A 23,192-nucleotide genomic window follows, 5' to 3' on the forward strand; every position below is an offset into this window, starting at 1 on the left:
CTTCCATCCCCTCCACATTGCACACCGCTGACCACACCCCCGGCTCAGCCACAGCTGCTCCACGTCAGACCTCGGCATCTACTTGCCTCGTCACCTGAGCGCTCGAAGGAGTCGTCAATCTGCACATGCCCCCAACTGGACCCTGCCCCTGTCCCGCCCCCAGCTAGCTCCTCTACAACTTAGCCCTCATTACATCATGGCACCTACTCAGTCACTAAGACAGAAAGCCTGGCCGCATGCTTGGTGCCTCTTTCCCTCCAAGTTCCTCCTTTCAGGCCCTCCGCTAGTTCTCCCTCCAGCATTCGTGGCCAGTTCTCCTCCTGCCTCTGCTGCCACCTGCCCATGCTCCACCTGGGCCTCCTCACAGGTCCCCAAGCAACCACAATGATCTTTTACAAGCACAGAGCACACGGCTCCGTACCCTGCAATGGCTTCCGTCACCCCTCACTCAGAACAAAAGTCAAACACCTCGACACAGCCCACCAGGACCACCAGGGCCAAGCCCACCCTCACCGTCATCTCCCACCCGTGTCCCCTCCCCACTCCACCCCAGGCCACGCTAGCACCGGCACCAGTTCTGAATTCTGCCCGTCTCACGGCCGCTTTCCTTGGCCTCGAATGTCCTTCTTCCCTCTCCCCCCCTGGCCCGTCCCTCCGTTCACCCAGGCTCTCCCAGGTCCCCTTCTCAGGAGCCTCCTTTCCTGGTCCAGGTGGACAACCCCCCCGCCCCAATCCTGACACCTCCGTGCTTGCTTTCCTCGCCGTCAGCCAAGACCACAGGAGCTACCTGTCTCGTGTCTCTCCCGTTTAAGCTCTCTGGGCAGAGAGGTTTTCGGTTTGTTCAGGGTTGTACCCCAAGAGCTTGGCGAGGACTCGGCCTTGTAGGTATAGAGCAGGTGTGAGCGTGTGAGTCGCCAGAGCCCGGAACGGAGCAGCCTGCCCTGGTCCTGCTGCTCCCTCCCAGCACACTCCGGGTCTAGCTCAGTCTGCATGCACCCCAAGCAGGAGCGGGCCAGGCAAAGGCCCAGCTAGCCGGGTCCGAGGCCGGCCCCACACGGGGACATAGGGTCAGAGCAGGTTAGGCCTGGAGGCTGTCATCCGATCCCCTCCAGCGGCCCCAGCCAGCACCCAGCCTACCCAGCTGGCTCCACGGGAGACGGCGAGGAAAGCCCACCCTCCAGCCTCTGGGCCCAGTGACTGCGGCGCCCCCCACTGGGCACAGCTCTCCTCTCCGGGCTGTGCTCGCAGACCAAGGGCCGGCGCTGCCTCCACTCGGCTTACAGGAAGGACTCACGTGAACCTGCACCGGGAAAGCCGGAGCGGGGTCACATGTCAGACCCGGGTTTAAGGAATGCTGACCCGGCAGACAGTCTGGGCCCAGCACTGCGTTAGAGACGAGCTGGCTGAGGAGGGCCAGACGGGAAGTGGCCTGTCTGGGAGCTCACGGGGCAGCCCTGTGACCGCCAGGCTCGCCGCAAACTCTCGTACCGATGGTCGGTGGGGCTGGGCATGCTCACGGGAGAGCCGGTTCGCCGGCCCCGGCTTCGGAGCAGCCCTCCTCGTCCCTCTTCCAAACCGAGGCCGCGCCTCCCAGACAAAGGCCAGCTCCCCCGCCCGAAGGCAGGGCGCGGGGACGCACCGCAGCGCCAGGGGGCAAGTAGCACCAGCCTTCCCTCGGTGCCAGGCCCCCCGTTAATCACTGAGCACCCGAGAGGCCCTTCCATAACCATCACACGGGCACTGTTACCCCCACTGTTCAAACAAGGAAACTGAGGTGCAGAATGACTTGGTTATTTGTCCAAAGTCACCCGGCTGGCTGGCTGGCTGGCTGGCAGCCACGAGGTAAGACCAAACCTGAGTTCCCGCATCCCTTCTCTCTGGCCACACGGAGGGGCCGGTCAAGGGGCCAGGGGTGAGGCCGTTTCTCAAGGGGCTTCTGAGCTGTGCGACTCTAAAGCCAAGGACCCCACTGTCCGCAGGGTGGTGGGATCGCTGAGTCCCAGCCAGGGCTGGTGCCTCCTGGGAGGGAGGGGGTGCCCTGTAGAGGTCCCGCCTCAGCCTTCCCGCCAGAGACAAGGCCCCGCCTGCCCGGTCAGGGGTGCCGCACAGACCCACCCGCCGTGCGAGCTGTGCTGCTGGGCCCCGGAGGCTCCTGCCCGGCCGGCCTGCTGGGTGCAGGTCCCCAAACCTCTCCTGCCGGTGTAGTGAGGTTCCTTACGAAATTTCATTCCAGTGTATGGCCATACTTGGGCCTCTCCTGTGGGCCCAGAGGGCCTTGCTCAACCCGCTGGAGGCAACCCCCGGCCTCTGGCGCTGACACTCATAAAGCCCTTCCTTCCCCTGGGCCCCCCCGGGGGCCTGGAGAAAACCAGAAGTAACCCCAAGAAAGGGAAGGTTGAACCAACAAGCAAGCAGCACAGGGCAGGGTCCTGGCTCTCCACCCCCCTCTCTCCACCCTCCGCCCTCTGCCCTCATCCTCCGCCCTACAGCTTCCTAGAGACGGGACCTGTGTGGGCACCTGCGTGGGGACCGTGGGAGTCGGGGAGCCCCCTAGGCCTGCTTCCCTCCCTGGGTCACAGAGGGCGGGAGGACTGAGGGAAGTGTCACAGGTGATGTACGGAAGCCTGGGGCACGGCGCCATCTGAGCGGCCCGGCCTCCTGGGGGACAGAGCAGAGGCACGAGGGGCAGATCCACGGACGGGACACATACTTGGCCCCTCCTCGCCCCTGCACTGCCCAAGAAACCTCCCCGCACGAGGCTCCATCCTAAGGCAAGGTCCTTCCTTCCAGAGGCACCTGTCTCTTAGGTCTCCGGAGACAACAGCACATCAGAGTTGAGGGGAACAGCCTTCCGGGGTTTCCCAAGGGGGACAAGGAAAGACTGATGGGAAGGAAAGGGGTGGGGGGAGAAGCTAGCACAGTCACCTCTGTCCCTAACTCACCGTGGCCTTGAGCAAGCCACCCCTCCTTCTGTCTAAACTGTCACCCAAGTCATGCGGGTGGAGCCCGTGGCTCCGGCGGCTCCAGAAGGGGAGCCCTGACTCCAGGCCTGGGGAGCGGGGAGAGCACCAGAGATGCTCGTGCCACGTGAACAGCCAACGATCACACACCGGCCAGAAAGGACGCCTGAGCCGGGCCCACGCCCAGCCGGGCCCAGAGGCCAGTGGGCTGGGGGACACCAGGGTGTCCGTGGGGTCAGGAGGCCTTGCCCTCAGGACTGTGGCCACGCTGAGCCCTATTAGAACAGGGAATATTCCTTTCAAAATGGTCCCACATTAAAATGGTCCAAACCGAGACACCTCTCAGTGGGAGGCTGGGAGCCAGAAGGGACGCTGGGGCCCAGCTTCCTCACGGGGAGAAGCAGGGCCCGGCCAGCCGGTGCCTCGCACAGGGTCACACAGCGGCCTTCCTCCGGCCGGAAGGGCGGTGCTGAGCAAGCAGCGCCTGTGCCCTGCCCAGCACCGCCCGAGCGGCAGGACTCCCAGGGTTCAGACCGGGGCCTCTGCCTTCCCAGATAACAGAGCCCCCCCTCCGAGCCCCGCCCAGGAATCTGACTGTGTCAAGGCCTTTGAAAGGGAGGAAGGAAGGAGGGCAGACTTATCTAGGGGAGGTGACAAGCAGCTCCTCAAGCCACTAAGAGGAGGAACCCCAACCCAGCCGCCCCGCCCCGTCCCTGCCACCGCGGGCACAGCTCAGTGACCGCAGGGGGCGGAGAGCCGAGATGCGGAGCCAGGTCCGCACCGGGGAGTGAACGCGTGCAGCTCTGCCTGCTGTTCCAAGGCCGCACCTCCACCAGGAAAGCGGCCGCAGATGAAACGCAAATGCACGGGCAGGACTGTGTCCACTGAAGCTGTGAGCACAACAGGCAGAGCCAGGTGTGTCCTGCTCAGCTATCACCCTGAAACCATCTGGAGCTGGAGACAAAACAGGATTTCCTTCAGCTCGGCCGGCCACGTGAATCCCGGGAACATCCCTACAACTCAGGTCCACAACCCTGGGATCCTATATAACAACAGCCTAACGTGCTAAGTGTCCAGTTGTCTGGTCGAGTGTTCAACCAATCAAAGCGTAATATGCTAATGATGTGCTAAGGCCACTCAACTGCTCACTATGGCATGCACTGATCACCAGGGGGCAGACAGCTGACCAGTCGACTAGTAGCTATGATGTGCACTGACCATCAGGGGGCAGACACTCCGACTGGTAGGATAGCTTGCTGCTGGGGTCTAGTGAATTGGGACTGAGTGAGATGGGCTGGACACACCCTACAGCCTTCCTGCGTCCCTCCCCAGCCCCAATCTTGCACCGGTGGGGTCCCTTGGCCTGGCCTGCACCCTCCCACAATCCGGGACCCCCTCAGGGGGATGTCAGAGAACCGGTTTCAGTCCAACCCTGCAAGCCAGGCCCAGGAACCCCACTGATCCACGAATTCGTGCACCAGGCCTCTAGTTTCTTCATATTAATCTAACCCGTCTTCATAGCCTAAAACTGTAAATGACACAAAGGATACATTTCCACAAAGAAGATCACACAACAATGAAAATGAATGCTACAACTACACACAATGGCATGAATGAACCTTACACACAATATTTAACAAAAGGTGGCAGGCTAAAAGGATACAATACTGGTAAGGAAGGGCTATGAATGGAACTGAATGTTTGCTGTGCTCCCACTTCAACTCCACGAGTTGCAGCCCTAACCCCTGGGATGCCACTGGAGGATGGGTTTTGGGAAGTGATTAGGGCTGGAGGAGGTCAGAGGGTGGGGCCTCCGTGACTAGTGTCCTGTAGGAGGAAGAGGAGCCAGAGCACTCTGACATGTGAGGACACAGCCCGAAGACAGCCATCTGCAAGCCAGGAAAAGAGTCCCCATCGGACTGCCCACGCTGGCACCCTCACCTCAGACTTGCAGTCTCCAGAACGGTGGGAGAATAAGTTCCTGTAGGGTACCTGCCTGCCTTGGGTACCCTGTTAGGGCAGCCCAAGCTGAACAAGACAAGGAGAATACTTAGGTGAAAGAGCTGTACCTAGCATCTAGTCAAAGTTAGTAGCGAGGCAAAAAAAAAAAGGGGGGGGGGGGGGGGAGGGGGATGTGACCTATAATAAAGGGGTAAACCAGTAAGGTATGATGGGAAATTGAATTAGCAAAGATTTTAAAACAAATATGGTAAATAGCCTCAGGGATTTAAAGGAAAAAATAAACAGAATGAGGAGAGAAATCAAAGCCTGATCGACCGTGTGACCATTCAAATGTCCCCCTGGTAGCTATGGCGCGCACTGACCACCAAGGGGCTGACGCTCAACGCAGGAGCTGCTAAACTGGGGTGACCTGACAGCTGCAGTTCTCGGATGATGCATCCAGAACCAGAGAGGAGGGCGCCCAATTCTGGGTTCACCCGAGAACCACCCTCTCACAATCTGAGACCCTTCGGGGAAAGTCAGAGAGCCGGCTCCGCCCAATCCCCACAGGCCAGGCCAAGGGATCCCACCTGCGCAGCACAAATCTGTGCTCCGGGCCTCTAGGAGAAATATAAAAAGGACCCAAATGAACTATTAGAACTAGAATAAAGCCCAGCCAGTTAGCTCAGCTGGTTGAGCATCATCCCATGCATGCATCAGGAGGTCACCAGTGAGATCCCGGTCAGGGCACATACGCAGGGTGCAGGCTCAATCCCCAGTAGAAGGCATACAGGAGGAAGTTGATCAATGATTCTCTTTCATCATTGATGTCCCTATCTCTCTCTCCCCACCTCCTTTCCTTCCTCTGGAAGAAAAAAAAAAAAAAAAAAGAAAGAAAGAAAAAAAGAAAGTCAGACTGAGCCAGAGGAGGAAAGAAAAGACATATGGCACACAGAGTATGCATGTATATTTTAACCACTGAAATGAAAATATGCCAAATGTGTGGGATGCAGAAAGCATATACATAAAATACTTATACTAGGAAAGAAAGATTTATAATCAATGACCGAATCTTCTACCTTAGATGCTAGAAAAACAGCATAACAATTCCAAAATAGGAGATAATAAAAATAAGAGACATCAATACAAATTTTTATTTCAAAAGAAATCAGTGAAGTTAAAAAAGAAAAACAACAGAAAAAAACATCACCCAGAGAAGGCAGATCCCCGAGTCACACTGCTTTGCGGTGGCAGGAGGCGGGCCGGAGGCGGTGGGCGGCTGCCTGCAGAAGGGGGACCTGCAGAGGGCTCAGGGCAGCTTCCAAGTGGGGACATGTTTTCTGTCTTCACTGGGTGACGATGGGGGTCCCCTGGGCACCCAGTTCTCAACACACCCAAGGGTACACTTGAAATGGCCAAATGTTACTGTCTCATTAACACCTCCACGGGGTGTTGTTTTCAAAACGCATTTCTGAGGGAAAGGTACGAACAAGATGGAAATGAGATTCCCAGGCCATGCTGAGTAGGTGCTGGCAGCGATGCTGAGTCACACGCACTCCAGACAGAGACCTGAGACCACCTGTGAGCCAGAGCCGGCGCCCCGCGCAGAGCAGTGCTCCCCAGAAATCCCCCGGGATCAGCCTCCGGCGCCCAGGCCCTGCAGCCCAGCTCCACAGGCAGCAACTGGCCAGGAGAGCCTCCGGTGAAGCGGCCTTGGCCTCCGCCTTCGCAGGCGCTGGAGAACACGCACACACACAGTGATTAGCTGTTCTGCTTCTTAGGAACTGGGACAGCCCTTCTGGAGAAACGATCCGGACTATGAATACGTCAGGCCATCGAAACAACCAACACACCTTCTGACCCATTTATCTCCCTCCTGGGACTCGACTCCAGCAAATCATCCCTGCCTCCCGCCCCCTCGCGGAAGAATCTGTATTCCACAAAGCCAACCGCCACATCCTTATCCGGGGCCATAAAAAAAAATGAAAACAACCTGAATGCGCAATCCGGGAGTTTCCAGAAGCACATTCAGGAAAACCGAGCACCTGGACGTGCTCCACGCGGGTACGAGGCGCGGAAGGCAGGCCCTGGCTGCTGCCGGAGGAGAGCTGAGCACAGGAGGGAGGTGTGCAGCGGGGGTGTCTCCTGCAGAACTTCCAAGCAATTACAAACGTTCATGAAATAAAACTTGAAGCCAAAACCGGTTTGGCTCAATGGATAGAGCGTCGGCTTGGGGACTGAAGGGTCCCGGGTTCGATTCCGGTCAAGGGCATGTACCTTGGTTGCGGGCATATCCCCAGTAGGGGGTGTGCAAAAGGCAGCTGATCGATGACTCTCTCATTGATGTTTTTAACTCTCTATCTCTCTCCCTTCCTCTCTGTACAAAATCAATAAAATATATTAAAAAAAACAAAACAAAAAAAAAACCTTGAAGAGAAAACGGAACCACTTCTCAGCAGTGAAAACAAAAAGACACGTCACGAGAAAACAGAGACGGAAGGGGAGGGACATATCCCCTCGGACCTGGGACCAGGCCTTGGGCTGTAACATTACACGCGGGCCATCTGTCAGCCCAGCATAGAGGCACTGATGGTTCCCCCGACCCCCCCCCCTCTGGGGGGAGGCCTTGCCTCAGGGCAGGAAGGGGAGGGCACACATCCTGGTCTGCCTGGGACACCTGTTGTTCCGCAAAATTCTTACTAACTCTCTTAGCAAGGTAAACCTCAGGCTTCCCGGCTTGGACCACAGATCACAGGAGGCATCTCACCCGCTGGCGGCATCCATCACTGTGAAGGGCGGCGCCTCTCGCTCAGCAGCGGGCTGCACGCCGGGCCCCGGAGCTGACCCTGCGCTTTCTGAGTCACCGAGGCAGCCACGGCGGTCCCTGCTCTCTGGACATGCACTGTCTGTGCTCAGGAGCGGCCTCAGCTCCTCACTGTTAACCAGTCCTCCTCTGAAGTAGATGCAGGCAAGGCCTTCACCGGACCCCGTGCCAATCACCCTCAGTGTGTGTGTGGGAAGCACCCTGGCTCTGCAGACGCCATCCGATGACGCCTGTACAGGACTCACTCGGGGGAGCGGGAAAGCGAAGTTCTCTGGGAGCCAGTGAGCAGAAGGCCGCCCACCACCCCTCCCGGCCCTCCTGCCTCCTTCGCCTGCGAGTCCAGGGGCGTGTAAGCATTTCTCACTGTGGCAAGTGGCATCATGTCAAACTGCCATTTTTAAGTGTACAGCTGGGTGGGACCGGCTCGTTCAAAGGGTTATGCCACCATCACCACCATCCACAGAACTTTTTTTTAAGTATATTTTTATTGATTTCAGAGAGGAAGAGAGGAGAGAGAGATTCATTATGAGAATCATTGAATTACTGTCTCCTGCACAACCCTTACTGGGGATGGAGCCAGCAACCCAGGCATGTGCCCTTGACTGAAATCGAACCCGGGACCCTTCAGTCTGCTCTATCCACTGAGCCAAACCAGCTAGGGCCATAGAACTTTTTATCAGGCAAAACTGACACTGCACCCATTGAACAATAACTTCCCCATTCTCCCCTCCCCCCTCTCCCTGGCAACCACCATTCTACTTCCTGTTTCTATGAATCTGGCTGCTCTGGGGGCACCAATGAAATGGAATCACAGTATTTGTGCTTTTCTGTCAGCTTATTCATTTCCCACAGCGTCCGTCCTCAAGGTTCATCCACTTGTGTCGAGACTGCCTTCCTGTTTAAGGCTGAAAAATGTTCCAGTGCATCACAGCCCAAGTTTCGTTTACCCATTCATCTGGCAGGTGATACCTGGGCTGTTTCTGCCTTTGGCTACTGTGAATAACACTGCTATGAACATGGGTGTACAAATATCACTACAGACCCTGCCCTCAATTCTTCTGGGAATATGCCCAGAAGTGGTAGTTTTATTTTTTAACGTTTCAAGGAGCCACCACACTACTTTCCACAGCAGCTGCACCATTTTACAGTTGCATGAATAGTGCACATGAGTTCCAATTTCTCCACAACCCTGCCAACATCTGTCATGTTCCGTTCTTTTCGTAATAGTCGTCCTCATGGGTTTAAAGTGCTATCTCTGTGGTTTTGATTTGCATTTCCCCAAGTCAAAATGAGATTTTGCGCTAGAAACAGGTCTAACACAAACAAATGATGGTTATAATAATGTTGTAACATGTAAGAAATGCTGATGCCCTCAAAGTGCTGTGCTGGCTGGGAGCGCTGTTTCCGGACACACCTGCGATCGGACCAGGTGCCGTTCAGAACAGACACGGACATGCACATCCGCCCGTTTCACCCTAAGGAGCCAGGATTACCGTTCCCGGCTTGGAAAACATCTGTCCCTAAACTGGAGAGAAGCTTAAGAAAACTGCAGGAGTTACAGGTGTTTGTCATAGAGACTGTGGCTGTGAAGACAGTGCGAGGGGGACAGACTGCTAAATGAAGCCTGCGCTTGTTCAGCACCTGCAAGTGGTCTGAGCAACAGCAGGCTGCCCTCCGCACACGCAAACCGGCCTGCTGAGCCCAGGCACTGTCATCTCGTCCAAACAAACCAAACACTGTAACAACTCCCTGACTGTGCTTGGCTTCACAACCTCCGAGGGTGTGGGTGTGGGGGTAGAAACGACGCGAGATTGGATGAGTTGGTAATTTTTGGAGCTAGGATATGGGAACATGGCGTCCATTATCCTCTTTTTTAAAAAGAGAACTACTCTAAGGAGGTAGGGGTTTTGCATATCATGAGACATCTCAGCAGCCTGTGGGGCAAGCAGCAGGTAGGTGAGATCAGTATTTCATAATGAAAACACGAAGCTCAGGAGGTCACTAGTTCTAGAGAGTCCAGACTGGCCCCATGCGGGTCCCTGAGGGCTCTGCAGCCCAATTCTTAGGTCTCACGCAGGCTCCCAGCTCCTGGGCAGAGGACTACAAATCACCCAGAACGCAGCAGGGAAGGGCCAGGTAGCCTCCCCAGCCAGGTGCCTGGCATCCCTCCTCCCCTCCCCCGCCCCACAAACCTCCCCACCACCTCATTTCCTGAGGGTTCCTTTTTGTCCCTTCCATTCTGCCCAGTGCACACCAACTGAAAATGAACTCTCGACCATGCGCACTGCCAATTCTGCAAAACTCCCAGCAAACTGCAGCAGCCTTCAGCCACCAAACAAATGGCCACGATTCTGGACTCAGGAGCTCCACTCTGTGAATCTGGTGCTGCAAAGGTGCTACCCGCAAATGAGCACAGCTTCCCACGAGCAAGGGCTCTGTTCCGAAAAGCCTCTGAGGACATGGGGACATCAGGACCCTGAGCCACGGCAGTGCTGGGAGAGGTTCCCTCCAGCTGCAAAAACCAGGATGAGAATCGGAGGTCAGGGCACAAGGCCAGGAGCACAGCCGGCGGGATAAGACAGCTGGATGTGCAAGTGGCCGCCGTGTGAGACGGCCCGCCTGGCAGGTGGCGCTCCGCCATACAGCGGCTGGGGCTCTCCACACAGGGAGCAGGCAGGTCTGGAAGCCGCACACCTCGAGGGTGGGACAGCCAGCGCCCCATGAGGAAGGGCCCTGAGACATGTCTACGAAGGAACCACGTCCCATGCCGGGCCCTGCCCTACTTCAGGGCAATGACGGCATTGGGGAAATGTCTGAGCTCAGGAAAGACCTGGGTGAACGCCCTGCCGCTGAGTTCCACCCTAATTCTCCTGGACAGAAACCCCACAACCTGAAGATACATCCTCAGGAGGTGGTGCTGCATAATCAAGGGTGGAGGCCGGGGAAGTGTCTGTAAGTCCGCCTTGTTCTCCAGAGCTTCAGGCCTAACAACGGTGACAGAGGTCACCAGAGGCTGCGGGGAGCACTCCATGAGGTGTACGGATGTTGAGTCGCTATGTTGTACACCTGAAACTATACGATATCGTCAACTACAATTAAGAGTAAGTTTCAGGAAGCCAGCTGGCATGGAGGGGGAAAAAATTCCTACTTGGAAGGCTCCCTCTCGGGACTTCACAGCATAAACCTCATCTTCCTTTTACCTCAGGCCACTCGCACACAGCCAGCGGTGGAGAGGACTTGCCACCAAACCCTGCCTCCGCATCCCAGGGCTCAACAGCCAGGTCTCCCTTCGGTCAACAGGATCTCATCCTCATCCGTCCCACCCCTTCCTGTGATGGGGGTTTAGACTCCAGAATGGTCACTAACATAGGAGAGTGACAGCTCTATATACCTGGCTAGGAGGCCATCCAATCCCTCCTGCCCCCAAATTCCATCTCAGCACACGGCCCCACCATCCATCCCCTCACTCTGCAGCACCATTCCAAAATCAGATCGTGCCATCCAACTTACAACATACCAAGAGTCGCTACAAAAAGTAGAGCATGCCGAAACCAGTTTGGCTTAGTGGATAGAGCGTCGGCCTGCGGACTGAAGGGTCCCGGATTCGATTACAGTCAAGGGCATGTACCTTGGTTGCGGGCACGTCCCCGGTGCGGGGTGTACAGGAGGCAGCTGGTCAATGTTTCTCTCTCATCGACGTTTCTAGCTCTCTATTCCTCTCCCTTCCTCTCTGTGGAAAATCAATAAAATATATTTTTTTAAAAATCAATAAAATAGCCGAAACCTGTTTGGCTCAGTGGTAGAGTGTCGGCCTGCGGACTGAAAGGTCCCGGGTTCGATTCCGGTCAAGGGCATGTACCTTGGTTGCGGGCACATCCCCAGTAGGGGGTGTGCAAGAGGCAGCCGGTCGATGTTTCTCTCTCATCGACGTTTCTAGCTCTCTATCCCTCTCCCATCCTCTCTGTAAAAAATCAATAAAATATATTTTTTAAAAATTAAAAAAATATAAAAAATAAAAAAGTAGAACATGACTCCATCCTCACTGAGAACCAGATGGTCCTACCTGACCGGGCTCCTTCGTGCCCCTGTCCTCACTGCCTCCTCTCCTCTGTGCTCACTCAGCGCCAGCCACATGGCCTTCTCCTCGTACCGGGCATATGCCAAGCTCACTCCTGCCTCAGGCCTGGAGCTTTCTTCCCCAGATCCCCTTGTGGCTGCCTCTTTACTCACATCCAGGTCTCGGTCCACAGGTCCCCTCCTCGGGATGTTCTTTTCTGAGGTCCCCAGTCCAGGAGCCGTTCCCCTCCCTCTCCACTGCTCAGGAGCCAATACCACTCCTGGTTACACACGGCACCGCAGGGCAGGGCTTTATAGCCCTTGCCCAATCTAAGCTTCCAGAGCCAGGACAGGGCCTAGCCCACAGGCTGATGCAAACAAAACACCCTGCCCGGATGACTCCCTGGAGCAGTGATGGGGGAGACAAATATCTGGACCAGAGCCCCAAGCCATCCTGAACCCCCAAGGCTGGGGTAGCCTGGTATTCAATCACCAGAATGCCTGGACCGCTCAGTCTGGTTTTCCATCACCGGGGCCTTCCCCATCACAGCACTGAAGGGTCTTTTTAAAACCTGTTGCTAGAGCAGGGATCATCAGCCCTACCCACCATCCCACACAGCCTCAGAGGGGCTGGCAAATCCAAAGCACATGAGGAACCATGGTTCACTAGCGAAGCACTAAGCAAGGGAAGGCAGCCGCTCCCATGCACTCACCCAGAAGACGATGTTGTAACTGAAGAGCAGGTACTTGTACCAGCAGCTGACCTCAGCGTTGGAGTATCTATAATAGTGCATCTTCCGAGAAGCAGGACCTGTGGAGAGATGTGGGAGCCATGAGGCAGCAGGTTCAGCTTCAAAACACTGGCAGTGAGGACACCACCTGCCCACAACCACAGTGAGAAGCTGCCGAGTGGCTGCTGTGCACGCCCTTTCTCAGAACAGCGGTGCCCAGCAGGGACGTGAAGCCACATCCCTCTAGAAACGGGCGGTGTGACTGCTCACCACCCCTCCCACAGAGCCACAGAGCGGGATCCACAGCCCCAGCCGTCACCACCATTCACCCCGCCCTGCCCCGCCCTCCAAGAGGAATGGGCGATGGTCAGATGGTCAAAGGCCTGCCTGGGCAAGTCCCCCTCCTCTCCACCCTCCCCCTGGTCAGCCCAGGCCTCAGCATCCCCAACTAAAACAGGACCTTAGTGGCTGGTCCCTAATGTCACTGGTGTTGAGGAGACCAGCTGGCAGCATCAGAATTATTGGTTCTAAACACAGATTTGAACCAAGAGATCACGGTTTGATTCCCAGCGGGGGCACGTGCCTGGGTTGCAGGCTTGATCCCCAGTAGGGGGCGTGCAGGGGACAGCTGATCGATGATCCTCCCTCACCACTGATGTTTCTATCTCTCTCCCTCACCCTCCCTCTCTGAAATCAATAAAAATATAAAAATAAATAAACACAGTTTTCAGGGCCCTACACTCTAGAGCAGGGGTCTTCAAACTGCGGCCCGCAGAGGAGTCTGATCCGGCCTGCCAGGTTTTGTGGGCAGTGAGCGCAGCCGAGGTGTTACAGTAGGAATTAGTAGTTCATATAGTCCGGCCCTCCAGCTCTCTGAGGGACCGTGATCCGGCCCCCACTTTAAAAAGTTTGAGGACCCCTGCTCTAGAGGTTCTTCCCCTACTTGTTGATTCCTCCCTGTTGAAAGAGAAGGTACTCGACTCACTAGCAGGGTGGGGCGAGCCTGCAGCCCAGTCCTCCCCCACATAACCTTGGAGCTGGGAGGGAAGGCTGCCTCGCGCCCCTGCTCTGCTCTGTTCTGTTTTGCAGGCCAGGGCTGCAGAAGCAGAGCCTGAAGGTCAGGGTCGCACACAAGAGGGGCCGAGTGTCCACATGAGCACAGCCCAGAATTTAAATGGAAGGAGGTAAGCAGACTTGTTTGGACTCCAGCCCGAGCCACATCCTCCTACCCGGGGCTGGCTGGCCGGTTTGAGGGAATACAGCCAACGCCGAGCTCAGCCCTGTGCCTTCAAACCTCAGCGAAGGATAAAAGATTGATGAGCACCGCTGAGCTGCCAGCCTGAGGTGTGAGCCACATTCACAAAGAGCCCCAAGAAGCCAATAAAGGCCGTGGTGCTGAAACTGCAACCCAGATCAGACCCAAACCTCAGCGAAAACCACTCCAAAGCGGCTGTCATCCCTGACATTTCATCTCATTTGCTAAACTGAGTCACATCAGAGGAACTTAGCTCTCTCCCAGCTAATGAATTCAATTAACACCAAACCCATTTACCTTAGAGCACACGCAGACTGAGTCTGCGCTTCCTAAAAGAAGATGCATGAGCTCATTACCACCGCCAACACAGAAGGCTCTCCAAAAGCTATTTTGTGGGGGCTTCTAGCATTAAAAAACAACTCTCAGAAAAATGTAATGTCACATCCTCCAACCGTCTCCCAAATCCAAAACATTAAAACAGAATAAACCATTTATGAGGCAAATAGAAGGCAAGTGTTTAAAATCAACATCTCTAAACATTAGGGAAAGTTAACATCACTTAACTTCGGAGATAGCTGGGACTAAATAATAAGCCAGAATCCCTCTGAACGCTGCAGGCTGCATATAGGTACACAGGCATGCATACACGCACATACAAACACACACACACGCCCATGTACACTGAGAGAGCAGGTATTTCAGGCCTCCGTTGACCTTCACTTTTGAGTCAAGAGGGGGGAAAAGCCAAAGAACAAAAATATCAATATAAAACAAAAAGTTTTAACATTCCCATACAATTAAAAGGTACACTAAAATAAAAAAAGAAAACATAAATGATGTTATCAGCAGCAATTATAACAAAGGGTAAAAATTAACAACAAAAATTCAGACTTAAAATAAAACACTTGAGTTTTAGAAAGGACAAAGGAAATGGATATTATACTGAAATGTAGTTACCAGACGGAAAAATATGCAACGTCCCCGGAAATAAAACTTAAAGACAATCCAGAGATGTTATTTTGCACCTTTTAATTTAAGAAGATAACCACCACTGTGGCTGCCAGCCCATGTGAGGCTGGTTAGTTCAAAGCAGCAGACTAAACTGTTACCACTCTTTCGTAAGCAACACGGTGAGACATTCAACCCCCTCCTCCCCAAAATGGTCATACCCCTAATCCAATAAATGCATGACTAAGAATTTGCCTCAAGAAAATAAACCAAGAGAATAAAAAAAAAATATGCATCAAGTATGAAATCTGCACATCACAGCTTGCAATTATGAAACCATTTGTAGGCATGTGGTTAAAGGCCAAAATGGAACATGAGAACATGAACATGGCTGCATGGGGTGGTACATTTAAAAGTGATTTTCTAAAAAGGTTTCCATTGATACACTCACCATGACGACGTTTGTATTATCAGTGTACACGGAGCCTTTGCTACTGCTGGAGGGAGGCGGGCATGCCCACTTGGATGACGCTGCCTCCCCCCGCCCCCAAGTGTGGTGACCTCAGCAGTCACTGTGAACAGGGCTTGTCTACCTTGGGACTGTGTTAACCTATAAAATCCCTCCTCCTCTTCTGCCTGTCATTTTTTTTTTTTAATATTTTTATTGATTTTTTACAGAGAGGAAGAGGGATGGATAGAGAGTTAGAAACATCGACGAGAGAGAAACATCGATCAGTGGCTCTGCACACCCAGTTCTGGAGATGTGCCCGCAACCAAGGTGCATGCCCTTGACCGGAATTGAACCCGGGACACTTCAGTCTGCAGGCCAACGCTCTATCCACTGAGCCAAACCGGTTTTGGCCTCCCTGTCATTTTTAAAAAATATTTTTGCTGATATTTTGAGAGAGAGAGAGAGGAAAGGAGGAGAAAGACATCGATGTGAGAGCAAAATATTGGTCAGCTGCCTCCAGCACGCTTCCTACTGGGGGATGTAGCCTGCAATAACCCAGGCATGTACGGGAATCAAACCTGCAACTTCTCAGATGTTTGGGACAACTCCAAGCCAACTGAGCCACACCAGCCAGGGCTCTTCCTATCATTTTAATTACAAAAGTAGCACGTTTAATCATAAAATATTTGTAAAGAACAGGAGTGTGAAAGGTGAACTGGCAATGAGAAAACACTGCAAACGGCTCTCACACTGTTTGCCACGGCCCACACACAGAAAGCAACAACAAAATCAATCCAGGGCACACGTACTTGCATACTCAACTAAAATGAGTTTCATGAAACAATACTGCCCCTCATTACATGGCATGCATTCTAGACTTGCTGTGGTTTGAATTTTTCTTTTTTTCAGAGAAAAAAAATTATCCCTGCACATGATCCAAGAATCAACTATTGTAAAAGCTGTGCTGAGAGAAAGAGCAGGTCCGAAGCCCCGGGCCAGGCCTCCCTTTCCCGGACACTTTCAGCTTCTCACCGATCTCCATGTTGTCAGAGACAAAATCACAGGCCCTGCAGGCCTCACTTGTGCTCCGATCCCTTTGTGCCAAACCGAGAGTTAACACCTGATCTAACTGCAGTTTCTACTTCGGCCAGAAACATGATCTTAATTAGCCAGGCCTGGATTTTCTGGTCAAGCACCAGTAAGGTAATCTGTCACAGGGGCCCCTCCGGTCCCAATAGAAAGCTGAGGCAATATGCATGATAAAAACCCTCTCACTTCCTCCAAAGAAAAGGCCCTAAAATAATTATTTCTTTTGTTAATAGCTCCCTCATCTCACCTCCCCCTCCCCCCATAAAAACCTTCCACTTTGTAAAATGCCTCAGAGCACCCTTCAGGCAGCTGGATGGGATGCTGCCTGATTCATGAATCGCTTAATAAAGCCAATTAAGTCTCCAAAAATCACTGGGTTGAATTTTTTTTTTCTAATAATGCTTACACCCCAAATATCTCTTAGAAATTTCTGTATATAATATGCTTGTATTACTACCCCTGATTTTTCCGTTGTAGTTATTACCTGTCCACTTCCTACCCTGGAAAACAAGAATATAACTACTCTCTTTTCACTCCTACAAACCACCTCTCCCCTAAATCACCGCCTCACACTTCTTTCCCAATTACAGTTAAGTCCAATTATAATTGTGTTGTAGGCAGTTACACAGATGAGAGCAAAGCAAGGACACGACCCGGTGCAGAAGGTCACGGGGGGGGGGGGGGGGGGGGCTGGAAATCCCCAGGTGCCCAGCAATCAATGGCAGGGTGGGACCTTGTCCCCAGGGTGACTTTTCCTCCCCCAGAATATCGCTGGTCATGAGGTTTGGACCCCTGAACCTTCCTCCCTAGAGAGAACGGCTAGGCCTCAGTTGTATTTTGGCTCCAGGCCCAGAGAAGCAACAAAACCCGCCACAGCTGACGTCAGGACCAGATGAATAATGACCCCTGCCCTGGTGCCAGCCCATCAGGAGAGACCACAATGAATGGGCACACCTGGGAAGCCACTGAATATTCTATGAAGATCTTCCCCCTGGGACCTCCCCTAAAATCTCCACCCTGAAAACCTTCTGGAGGACCAGTGCTCTCTCCCTCCAGGGAGCATGTGCATGCCTTCCCTTTCCCCTCCCCCAGCTCCCTACCATTAGTCTCCTCACTCCCAGCCGGAGGGCCCTTCCTTACCTCCATACTTGTTTCCTAAGCCCATTTATTCTGGGAATGACTTCTTCTACCTCTGTGATTTACCAAATCAATGTTCTCTTACATTTGGGTCTTGCTCCGAATTCTTTCCCAGCCAGGACCTACCCCGGTTGTAGAACCCTGGTTTGGTCAGACCCCATTGGTCAGACAACCTGGTGCCGTTCCACTGCCTACAACGGTTAAAACTATAGCTTTGGGTAGAGAAATTTGCAGAGTTTACATTATTATGGCCATATGAGCAAGCCATATAAACCATAATTACTTTTCGTGTACAGCATTTTGTTCTCTGGAATTAATAATTCTGATTTTTCTATTTGCTTACTTTTCGGTGAATTTATTTCCTCTCAGTTAAGTCCATTCACATCAGATGTTCTACCTCTACTTCTTCCAGAAGAACCCTCTCCTGGCCTTCAGAGCTGCTTCCCCCTGGACCGGTGCCCAGCCTCCCCTTTCCTTCCTGTGGGATACAGCCCATGAGGCATCCAGTCTTTGCTCACCTTGTGGGAAATCCCTCAGTGCAAAAGGCAAGCTTCTCAGACCCTTATGTCTGAAAACAGCTTTATCCTCCCTGAGTAACACTCTGGCCGAGTATGGAGTTCCAGTCAAAAATCATCGCACTGAATGATGAAGCCATCACACTCTTGGCATCATCTCTAATCCAATGTACTGAGAAGCCCAGACTACCAGGTCCCCGATCTCTGCGCCTGCCCCGCTCTCTCTCCGTGTAAGAGCAGCACACTGACAACTCAGGGTCCTGCTCTGGGTCTATCTCCACCCACTTGGCTCAGCATCTGATGAAACCTTCTGACAGGGAGATCTCTCCTGATTGGCTGGTGGGTGTGGTTTGAGGGCATAGAGGAGGTACGGTCAATTTGCATGCTTCTCTTTTATTAGATAGGATGATTCTGTTAACAGTTTTGCTCTGATCTTATTTGTTTTTAACTTTTATCCTTTTTTTGTTTTCTAAATTTTTGTAGTATCTTATGCTCATTGCACGGATATAATATTTCTCTTATCTCTCTGAGAATATGTCTAATTGTTTCCAAGATGCCCTTCTCTCTAAATTGACTAATTTGTGAACAAAAAGGGATCACAGGCTAACCTAACTCAGGGAAGGCCTGCATGGTAGTGCTGCAAACTCAGAGACCTAAAGTAATCACAAAGGATGGTCTGAAATTAAAATCTTTTCATTAAAAAGCAGTTAATAGTAGGCAATCATGTCCTAGGCCAGTATTTTCCCTGACAAAGACCAACTTCACTCTTTACTAAGCATATCATCTTTTTTCCATCTAAGATAATATACCTGTGGAATTCCACTCATCCAGTACTGTGGAATGTCAGAGTAACTTGTAACTTCCCTTTTTCTGGACCCCTCAGGATATAACCAACGTGCCAGGACAGAAACCACAAATCTCCTGATTGTTATTTTTATCTTGTTAATTGTTGACTCACCTATATAAAAGTAGTATGTGTCTATCATTTTACTTCTTATCCAATCCCAGAAGTCCCCCCATTGCTTTCTCCCACCTCCCTAGTAAATAACCAATGGATTTCATGTAGCCCATTTACGTCTCCTCCTTTGATTGTATAAAACAAGGTGAAAAAACTCCATTCTCTGGAGCATTACCTCAATATGTTGAGATTGTGCTTCTTGGCAATTGTCAATATTTTTGGCTCAAATAAATTCACAAAATTATTTATAGAGCCCTAACCAGTTTGTCTCAGTAGAGAGAACATCGGCCTGTGGACTGAAGGGTCCGAGGTTCAATATGTACCTTGGTTGCAGGCACATCCCAAGTAGGGGTGTGCAGGAGGCACTGATCGATGTTTCTCTCTCATAGATGTTTCTAACTCTCTGACTCTCTCCATTTCTCTTTGTAAAAAATCAATAAAATACTTTTTTTTTTTAAGTTCTTTATAGGTTTGAATGTTTCTTAAGTTAACACTTTAAGTTGCTGTTTTTCCTTTTTTTTTTAGGCACTTTCTTCGTATACTAATAAACCTTGGTAATCCTCATGACTAAAAGTGACTGAGTCCTTAGACAGTGTGATGTGGTGAGGCCATTTGCTGGGAAAGTTTATAGCATCATTAATTTTTTTCTTTTGGGCCAGTCAGGTCCCCAGTCTTTCATCTTCTGCCTGGAAGGTAAGGGGCTAGCTGTCAGTATTCTGGAAGCCAAGGGAAGGTAGAAGACTGGGGAATGAAGATGGTCTTCATATAAACCTCCAAGAATACCTCCAGGCCCTTGGTTTTCCTTTCTGCAGAATAAATCCCCCATGTCCAGCTAGAGGAGAGGCAGTCACCAAGAACCATGAAGAAAAGTAGGCATCTAACTGTATCAACTGCTTTCAAATAATTCTCACATTTAGCCACCTCTGAAGCTCCTCCCCCCCATATCCTATATAATAAAAGCCTAATATGCTAAGTATATGGTCATCCATTCAACCAATCAAAACATAATATGCTAATGATATACTAAAGCCACTCAACCACTTGCTATGCTGTGCACTGACTACCAGAGGGCAGAGTTGACTGGTCAACCAGTCACTATGATGTGCACTGACCACCAGGGGGAAGATGGTTGACTGGTCGACCAGTCACTATGACATGCACTGACCACCAGGGGCAGATGCTCCAACCAGTAGGTTAGCTTGCTGCTGGGGTCCAGCCGATTGGGACTGAGTGAGAGATGGTTGGACACCCCCTGGAGCCCTCCCGCAGTCACTCCCCAGCTGGTCAACCTCCTGTGTCCTTCCCCGGCCCCGATTGTGCACTGGTGGGGTCCCTGGGCCTGGCCTGTATCCTCTCCCAATCTGGGACCTCTCCCAATCTCAGGGGATGTTGCAGAGCCAGTTTTGACCAGATCCTGCTCAATGCAGAAGCTGTGCCCTAGTGGCCAGTGTGCTCCCACAGGGAGGATGCTGCTCAGCCAGAAGCCAGGCTCACAGCTGGCGAAAGCAGCTGCGGGAGATGGCAGGCATCCCCCGAGGGCTCCTGAACTGCAAGAAGGCGCAAGCCTCTATCAGGCCCCCACCCCTGAGTGCACGAATTTCATGCACTGGGCCTCTAGTAAAATAATAAAATGGTAACTCCAACACCTACATTTTAAATTGGGTCATTCATCCATCTATTCCTGGCTTCCTGTTGTCTCCTCCCCCCTTCTCTCTGTCCTTATAGATTGATTCCTTTAAAAAAAACAAAACTAAAAAAAACACCTTAATCTTCACTTTTGTGGGGTTTAAGGATAAAGCAAAATTAGGGGCATCCACTCAATCCATCATTTTTACCCAGGTCTCTAGGAAATCTTCAAAATATTTTTAGTTGCCAGATTCTTACTGAGCAAAGTAAAAGAAAAAAGATACACAAGAAGTATATTTTGTAATCTATAAAAGGGCAAAAAGCCTGCAGACAAATTAATGTGACTAATCAATTAACCTTAAAGTAGGAAAATTATCTGAGTTGTTGCAAAGTAATTGTGTGAGTCTTCTCCCGGTGGAGGGCAGCAGTGGAGAGACTGCGAGCATGAGAAGTGCATAATTGCATTGCTGCGGGTCAGAGACAGAGGCTTCCGGAGTGAAGGGTAGTCTGGCTGACAGCAAGGAAACAGCACCTTAGTCCTACGACAGCAAGGAATTGGATTCTGCCAACAACCTGAGTGAGCTCCGAAGTGGGATTCTTCCCCAGAGCTTCCAGAAAGAAACGTGCCTGCCAATACATTAACAAGGCCCTGTGAGACCCTACGCACAGAACTCGGTTGAACAGTACTGTACCTGGACAACCATCACCGTGTCCTAAGCAACAGCCCAATTTACCCTCTGCCCCTCACTGTCCAGAGTCAGTCACTCAGCAAGATTCAACCTTTCCCCCAGGTCTTTGAGAGCGTCAGTCTTGACACCTGAGCTGGTCACCAGCCCCTCCCAGGGCAGGGCAGCCATATTCCCTAGGGAGCTGGGCATCCTGCTGCACCTCCAAGGAACACAACCTAGGCCCTGGACATGCCTACCATCCAGGAAGGGCGTCCTCAGAGTCCACCGGGTGCTGGGGACCATTTGCAGGCCCAAGGACATCTAGGAGGGCACAGGTGACTATGCCAGGGGAATGGACTCCACTCCCAGGGAAGGATTCGTGGTCACAAAGGCAGGTGAAAGCAGGCCGCCTCATTGCACACGAGAATCTCACCCCGAGGACAGATGCACTGCCTCAGCCCCAAGGCACCAGCACCCTCTGAGAGGGGAAGGTCCTCCCCACTGAGTCAGTTACTCCTCCTCACTCTCAGACTCACCCTCACCCTCTGACTCACCCTCGGAGTCAGAAGTGACTGTGTCCCACTCAAACCCAAACCACTCAGGTCCTAGCTGCCCGTGCCCAGGGTCTACCAGAAACACGAAACTAAGCAGGGTGGCGGCAACCACCCCCAGGGACCAGGGAGTCTGACTCTTCACAAGAAGACACCACAGAGCTGCACAGGGTCAGGGTGGGCCACACAGGTGTAGGGAGAGGGAGGTTCCCAGGGTTCTGAGATCCTCCGGCCCTTGTCTGCCAGCCAGGGATGACCTCCATGTAGAGTTGAGGAAACCCAGGCCATCAGCTCTGAGCCCCACAGGACTCTCCGCCAGCACTGGGGCTCTAAGTAGCCTGGCTTCCTGTAGCAAACTGAATGCAGCCAACACAGCCTCGTGAGTTTCCACCAGCAAAACCCACAGCTCCAAACCTGCTGAGTTCAAAGGAGCACGGAGGGGCCTCCTCGTGAATCTGGCATCTGGCGAGGAGACCTCTGTTACCTCAGTGCTGTAATCGGAAAGAAGCAGAGGGAGGGAGGGAGGGATGTGGGTCAGAGGAGGGAAGGAGGGTGGTGATGGCTCAGCGGGAGAAATGCTGAGCCTGGAATGGAGGCCACTTAATCCAGTGACTTTCAAACTTACTATTTTTATTACTTTTTAAGCTACAGGAACCTTTGTCCAAAAACAACTCTGACCCAAAAACCCAGCATGGAGGCAGACAGAGCAGGTCACTTGTCATTTCGGGTGGCTGGGGAGAGGGCGGATCTGTGAGGTGCACACTTGAAAAGGATGGGCCTGGCTGGGCTGGTCCAAATTCCACAGCACATCAGACTCCCTCGCAGCCTCTCCCCGACTGCAAGCGGAGACCTCACTGGGGCGGACAGACCTGGAAACTCCTTAAGAGGTGTCCCTCACAGCCACCAGTCTGAAGGGACCACCACTGGCCAAACCTGGAACAATCTGACCTTTAAAATAAACCATAATAGCCCTAGCCGCTTTGGCTCAGTGGGTCGAGCCTCAGGCCTCGAACTAAAGAGTCTCAGGTTCCATTCTGAGGTACCTGTCAAGGGCAGATACCTCGGTTGCAGCGTCCTCTCTAAAAATCAATGGAAAAATACCCTTGGGTGAGGATTAAAAATAAATAAATAAATGAAATATCCATGAGTCCATTCCAATATGCAAATAGCTAGGTTAATAAACAAGAGGGGAGACAGGAAAGTTATTTACAGCAGAAGGCCAAATAATAAATGTAGAAGGAACTAATCAAATTAAATCACCACCACCAGTAACCAGAACAGAAATAACTAATTCTGTTAAGAATCATCAGTGGGTTCTGGCTTAGTTTATTCTAACAAAATCACACAAGAACAGAAATGTAGTTTCTCACAGTCCGGGAGGCTGGGAAGTCCAAGGGCAAGGCAGCAGCACACCAGGTGAGGGCTCTTCCTGGTTCACTGTGTCCTCCTCACCGGGGGAGGGCAGGGAGCTCTGGGGCACTC

The 23,192-nt window shown here is 52.3% G+C and overlaps 1 protein-coding gene across 2 annotated transcripts in view; it reads right to left on the reverse strand.

Moving 5' to 3' along the window:
- Window positions 1-23,192, reverse strand: part of TSPAN14 (tetraspanin 14) — a 50,133-nt gene that overhangs the window by 10,980 nt on the left and 15,961 nt on the right. For both annotated transcript variants that reach the window (XM_084904681.1, XM_084904682.1), the window contains exon 2: window positions 12,495-12,592. In XM_084904681.1, coding sequence (XP_084760807.1) covers window positions 12,495-12,575 — 81 coding nt within the window. In that variant the 5' untranslated portion in view covers window positions 12,576-12,592. The remainder of the gene's footprint in view (window positions 1-12,494; window positions 12,593-23,192) is intronic.

Source organism: Pipistrellus hanaki (assembly GCF_964339955.1).
Source record: "Pipistrellus hanaki genome assembly, chromosome: 14".
Classification (NCBI taxonomy): Eukaryota; Metazoa; Chordata; class Mammalia; order Chiroptera; family Vespertilionidae; genus Pipistrellus; species Pipistrellus hanaki.